The sequence below is a fragment of the Fukomys damarensis genome, unplaced genomic scaffold, assembly GCF_012274545.1.
Source record: "Fukomys damarensis isolate Sample0158 unplaced genomic scaffold, DMR_v1.0_HiC HiC_scaffold_16, whole genome shotgun sequence".
Classification (NCBI taxonomy): Eukaryota; Metazoa; Chordata; class Mammalia; order Rodentia; family Bathyergidae; genus Fukomys; species Fukomys damarensis.
Genome location: NW_022900928.1, coordinates 128628289 through 128635180, shown reverse-complemented (window position 1 = coordinate 128635180; position 6892 = coordinate 128628289). Strand labels below are relative to the sequence as shown.

At 39.0% G+C, this 6892-nt stretch overlaps 1 protein-coding gene across 9 annotated transcripts in view; it reads right to left on the bottom strand.

Moving 5' to 3' along the window:
- The window catches only part of Sp100 (SP100 nuclear antigen), a 95929-nt gene that overhangs the window by 18120 nt on the left and 70917 nt on the right, over positions 1-6892 (bottom strand). For 8 of the 9 annotated variants that reach the window (XM_010608112.3, XM_010608107.3, XM_033764675.1 and 5 more), the window contains 2 exons: positions 4108-4152; positions 1118-1192 (listed from right to left, as the gene is read on the bottom strand). In XM_010608112.3, coding sequence (XP_010606414.1) covers positions 1118-1192; positions 4108-4152 — 120 coding nt within the window. The remainder of the gene's footprint in view (positions 1-1117; positions 1193-4107; positions 4153-6892) is intronic. The other variant, XM_033764676.1, reaches the window with a different exon arrangement.

Here is a 6892-nt window from a genome sequence, read left to right as displayed (position 1 = left end):
ATATATATATATATATATATATTGGTACCAGGGATTGAACTCAGGGTCCCTGAGCTTGCAAGGAAGACAGTGAAACCACTGAGCTAAATTCCCAGCCTCCAGATAGTAAATATTCAAGATTTTGTGTTCCACATTTCTCTGTTGGGACTCTTCAGCTTGGCAATTATATCTTTTTTTTTTTTAAAGCAGCCATTTTATTGGGCTACTAACAGTAGAACACTTTTATACACATACTTCATAAGGCATTCCCAGAATATAGCCATAACTATTATATAAAACACTGCTTTATAATTATATTCATGTGAATACACATTTTACCTTTATCAAGAGGAAAAAAGGCCTTCTGCTATACCCTATTCATTGCTAAAACAAAATGGGAGTCTCAGACTTGTTCTTTTCTCCTGGGAACAATTCTTCCCCCATCACCCTCCAGGGCATGTCACGATATGCACACAACTTCAGTGATACTAAAATCATATCCAAATTGAAAGTAGCCACAACAAACATTTGTTAAAAAAGACTAAATCAGGTGATTTTTGAGATATATCATTCAACAAGAGCCAGTGAACATGTGTCTAGTTTCAAGCAAATTTTCCTTCCAAAACCTTCATAAAATTTATATTCACTCAAATTTAGAATGTTTCTCATTTTAAATCTATAGTTCTGCAATTACATCTTGAAAGCATCCATAGATGATAGGTAAGTGTGTTCTGGTGAAGCTCCGTTTACAAACAGTTGGAAGGTTGGCCACACAATAACTGATCTCTGGTCTGGACTTCACCTAGGTTCACACAATAACCACCGAGTGGTGACAAAAGGAGGACTGGCCACATCACCGTGTGTTATAGTTGGGTTGTGCCCCCCACCCTCCAGCTTTTCCAGAGTTCAAAGTTATCACTGGAGCAGAAGTAGCAGTGCAGGATTCTGGCCCCCATGGTAAGGTCATAGCTTCACCTGTAAGTTATTTTTGTCATTGTTGTGCTATTATCTTTCTTCCCCTGACATATTATGGAAAGTCACTAAGTCCGATGTGTTTTTCAATGGTTGTTACTAAGAGAGCACAAAATAAAGCATGAAAATTAATATGTTTATCAAAAACATTTTTTTTTTTTTTTACCTTTTGGCCAACCTCTTTTCCTTGGGGCTCCATTACTCAGAGTGGAGAGAATTCTGCTCCTGCCTCTCTCTCTCCCTAAGACAGTAGGAAATATGAAAGCAGATATTGCTAAAAAGTCACATTGTATACAACAGTGCTTTAAAAGTTTTACTGTACTGTAATTTTTCAAAGGCCTAATACAAGGTGAAATGGAACCTATGGCCTTGTAAATTGCTGAGCCTCAGTGGTTAACTGGAGTCCATCCTAGATTACCTTTTCTTTACTCCATTAGTAGTCCAAATTCTCAAGTTAAACAATAACTTAATAAGTCAGAGTTTCCTTATTATTCCAAGGAACACTGTGAGAACAATGATAATGAAAGCTAAAATTGAAGCTCTCATTATTTGTCAGACGTTATTCATACATGATTTTACATATACCAATTTATTTAAGAGATTGGGATTTCACGTATCCCATTATCAATGAAGGAACTGAACCCTATGGAAATTACAAAATCAGGTGAAGCACTATAGATCGTTTTGGATGAGGAGCAAAAATTGCAGCAACAGAAGAACTTGCAACCAGGGAGAAAGGACAATGAGCAGCGCAGTTGAGACACGGTCAAGGTTCCTAGGCGCTGGACAGATTGCTGGGCTGAGAATATAAGAAGACTGACCCAAAGGACCTTATTCACATAATTTTAGACATTTAGGATGTGGGGGGAGACAGTGAGGTGTGTGCAGGCACACCTCAGCAGTACTGTGTGCAAGGAGCTGATCTCTAAGGCAGGGCCTTATCCTCTGTCTCCCTGTGTGTGTGTGTGTGTGTGTGTGTGTGTGTGTGTGTGTGTGCACATATAATATCTATTATATGTGTGTATATACAGTCGAACCCCAAAATTTGCGAGGGTTATATTCCTAGAGCACCCGCAAGATGTGAAAAGCCACAAATTTCAGATATGGTCAGAAAAATGCCTATAAATGCCGATTTTTACAGTTTAAACCCCCAAAACGCTATTTCTCCCGCAGTTATGTAAATAATTTAATAAAATACTGTATTAATAAAGCCCTAGAAGGTGCAGGGCATTTTGGTGGCATCTTAGGAGTCTTAGGGCTGCAAGGACAACAAAACCGAGAACATGGACGGGGGATTTATTTCAGTGGTTCCGTTGTCTGCCTCGCAAGCACAAGATTCTGAGTTCGATCCCTGCTAACAGCAGCAACACCGAGGATACTTGAGACAGCTACAAGGGATATAGCAGCCTGTTAGGACAGGAGAAGGCTGGCGCTTTTGTCAGATAAGTTGTAGTGCAGCAGCCAATCAGCAACAAGGAGAACTGAGTAACGCTCTTGGATTGGCTCCTTGCAAACCTCCCACCAAAGAAACAAATGCGTAGGATATATGTGATTTCTGCAAAATTTACAGGATTTCTGTGAACAATTATTTGCTAGGTTCTAAGGAAAAATCCACGAATGACTGAGGCTGTAAACTCTGAACTGTAGCTTTGTGGGGGCGTATACTGTATAATTGAATGTAACTATACGTATATAGGAGACGGAAATAATCAAAAGTGATGGAAACAAACAAAATCCCCAAATACTTTAACTCCAGAGGAAAAAGGAAAAAGCCCAGCCACCTCTATAGTGTCATATAAACATTCTAGGGGTGTTTCACATGACGTGAAACAAATGAACAAAAGAGATAACGTGTAGAAGTAGAACAGAGAGGGAAGACAAAAAAGAAGAGACAAAGAAGCAGAAAAGGAAGGGTGTAAGAGAAACGAAAACTGCAGAACCCAATGCAGAGAATGGAATACTGCGTCCCACATCTTCTTTCTCCTTCTGTGCTCAGTGTGAGGTGTGTGCTTCGGCTGAGTTTGGTTTAAATAACCGTGTGTTTCCTAGCCTTAGGCCTGAGGCTGTAGCAGGACTGTTACGGTTTGGGTCTGGATGTCCCCCGTGTGTGAAGATGGGGTTCGTGGTGCAGTGCTGGGCTCCAGGGCACCAGGATTAAGGGTGTGAGTGCCACCCGCCCTAAGTAGTCTGGATAAGATGAAAAGGGGCAGCGAGACAGTCAACTCTCTCGTTACCTTTGCTGCCTGTGTGTGCCACGTCATTTCACCTCTGTGATGCTCGATTGCCATCCCAGCCTCGGAGCCGGCTGATTATGCACTGAAACCTCTACAACCATAAGCCAAATAAACCCCTCCCCTTCCAATTTTTGGGCTCTGGTATTTTGTCTGGGCAACGAGAGAAATGTAACTAACACAAGGGCTCTGCTTCTGCTTAATTGATTCGTGTTTCTTCTGCCTGTCTCTCCTCATTCTGCTGTGCGCTGTATTTCTCAGTCACAACACTCTTTCTGACAGCTGCTGTTTCCCCCACTTTTACGAATCGCCACATAGCGTTGTTCCAGGTTCCAGTGGCCAAAGAGGCTCAGGTGCCCGACAGGCTAGGTCTGAACCCACGGAGAGTCTGTGTTTTCCTCCTTATTTGAGGGAATCCAGGATTTTGGATTCAGACGTGGAGTGCAAGTAGGCAGATCGTTTGCCTCCATTACCATGTGTTATTTCTCCCAGAAGAGCTGTGACTGCCTAGCCAGAAATTGTATTTCTCGGTCTCACTCCCCAGCTCTGGCCACTTGGGCAAGTGTTGGCGGCGGGAATGTGAGCGGAATGTTTCTGTTAAAGAAATGAATGGCTGATTGTTCTGTCCGTTTCCCCCTCTCCCAGTGGTTAGGAGACTGTGACAAGCAGATCAGCCTGATAGGGCCCCGAAATGGCAGGCACACATCAAGGAAGGCAGATTCTCCCCATTACGTCTACGCTGTTACACAAAAGATGTGAAAATCGTTTGACTTAAGCTTATATGTTGGGATCTCCTTGTTACGTGATGCACCACATGATCCATTAGTTTTGAAGTTTCCTGGCCCATAGGATGTTTGGGAGCCACAGCAGGGAAGATAAGGGCCACGGCAAGCTAAATGGAATGAATCCTCACATTTCTTCTTACCTTTTTGGAGGGGCTTTATTTTATGTGTACGTCTTTCCTTTTTCCCTTTGAACAGAAAAGAGAGAAAATTACAAAAGATTATATTTTATTTTATTTTAATTTTTGGTACCGGGAATTGAATGCAGGGCCTCATGCTTGCCAGGCAGCGGCTGTGCTGCTGAGCTACATCTCTGGCCCTAAGCTTTATAGTTTATATTTACACTGTACCTTTACACATTTGCATGAGAATTTCCCCTTCACAAGAGAAGAAATTGAAAAAGAAATCACTGAAATCAGGCAGAAGCTGACAGCTGAAGAAGGGAGTGTTGAGGAGTTTAAGCAATCATAAATCTCACAACTCGGGGGACTTCCTGTTATTCTGATACTAAAGCTGCAGTCTATGTTTCTAACAAGAAGTTTTTTTTGTTTTGTTTTGTTTTTGTAGTGGGGATCAAACTCAGGACCTTGTGTTTGCAAGGCAGGCGGAGGAACCACTGAGCCAAATCCCTGGCCCTCTAACAAGAAATTAAGAAGTAGAAGAAAAATAAGCCCAATAGAGGAATGAAGCTAAATTTAGGAGGAGAATGTTTTCATCTGATAATCTAGAAATGGTATAACAACAACAACAACAAAGCTCAGGGAAGGAAGAACTATGAATGGTAGACCAAGTTCTTTATGCATTTTAGAGCTTGAAGTCAAAGAATATTATTTTGACAGATCCAGGAGTAACTGTGAAGTGTTTCCAATAGCTGAAAAATAATGTTAATGTCATGGCTCAAAAATAGAATTGGGGGAAAAAACAGTGAACACACACTGATTTTATAAATTTGGGTAGAAACTACCAGGTGCTATCTCAATAATAGTAGAGCTACTATCTATTTTTAGAGTAATTCCAAGAGTAGTGACTAGAACAAAAACACATTTCCTTAGATATGGGCCACATAGGCGCCTACCACTGAAAATGTAGGAATGGGCAAGGGCTCAGCAGGAGTGGGGGTGGAGTGGTGGGATGCACATGGAATGCCCCTCTGCCCCACGTGGCACAGTTTTTGGGTGACTTTATTGGCCAAAAGGAAAATTATATTGTAACAATTTACTCCATTTTAACAAGGCAAAGATTAAAGTGCATTGAAATACAAATGGTTTTTGCCATATATCATTTTAACTTTCTATTTAAATAGGTTAACATATTTAGATATGATGCACGGTGGCAAAGTGATAAATATATATATGAGAATATATATGATGTATATATATATATATATCATATAAATATTAGAATGTAAGCTCCTAGTAGACTGTAAGTTTGATGAGATTTTATTCACTTCTTAATCCTTACTGAGCCATTTAGGAAATAAATTTCTGTTAAATGAATGAAAAATAAAGTATTTACAAAGGAAACAATAAATAAGAGATACCTCATGACTAGGAACATTCCATATTTTAGAGATGTCAGTTCTCTTCCAATTCATTCTATTCAATTTCAATAAAAAGCCAACAGGGTTTTCAAGGGTTGGCAAAATGATATTAAAATTCACAAGAATGAGAAGATGGCCATGACAACAAAATTGAAAAAGAAAAGCAAATGAGACAATATGAGATAAAATTATCATGCTTAACATGTACTGCTGATTGATATGTGTTGGTACAGATAGACCAACGAATCAGGACCAGAAACAATTCCATATCCATCTACTTGTTTATCTATGTTCTTTCCATTCCACAAAATTATCTCTTATTCCAGTAATGGTGGACTCTAGCCCATTTGTATATTTACCCCAAATAGGTACCTTGGAGGGAAGACCAACTATCTGTCATCTTATGGTATGATGTACAAGGAAAAGAAATTGTATTAGGGCTGGCAGTAAAAAGGGAAGTGTGATGAGATCCATAAGGGTGAGGTCTGGTAGTGGGAGGTGTATAAAGAAAAGGCGTCAGTGTTTAGAGAAAAAAAGAAAATAATGTGAAAGTATTTTCAAGGGGCTAGGGATAAGTAGCCTGTAAGTAGCAGGAATGATTGTATGGCATCATAAAGGTGTAGTCTTTTAAAAGATGTCATAGACCTGCTCACCTAAATATTGAAATAATTTTTCACATTTTGTTTTTAGGTGAAGTCAAGGAAGGAAATATGAAAATAAAAAGTTAAAGAGTCTCAAACCAGTTCAGAGTAAAGCAGAAAGGATGAGGTGTTATAGTAGAAAAAAGTCTATATATATTCTGTTTCACCAGTTTCAGATTAATTCCTTTTCCGGTCTTTCTCTATTTGTGCCAATACAATTGAGCTCTAATGGCCTGCTTTACTTAGAAAGTTAACTAATGATATTCCAGGGACTAGTTTTTAAATGCTAAGTCTTCCTAACAAAAGAATCACAGAAAGAGATAAAGAGAAAGTATCTTCGATACATCACTGTGAAAGGAGAAAGAGAATTCTGCACTATAAAACTAATTTACAAGGGTCTGATTTAATGAAGTGTTAGATTGAAAAATGTTATCAAAAGCTATGTCTTATTCTCTAGTAAAATATAGAGATGTGTCTATTTATAATTATTACCAACCCTTCTATTCTCTAAATTTATAATTTGAAGAGTTATTTGAAGGTGATCTTATAATACTTCTCCAAATTAGAAATGATTGCCACTTATAAAACCAATTTTTAAGGAAGATTGTAGTTCTGGCTGATATCTTACTTGATAATTTTTGGCCATAACATTTTAAGTTACACCTGGATTCCTAAACTGTATAAATGTTTGTCAGATTTTACATTAAATCAGTAGCATGCTGATCCCCTCACATGTAATTAGGAAAT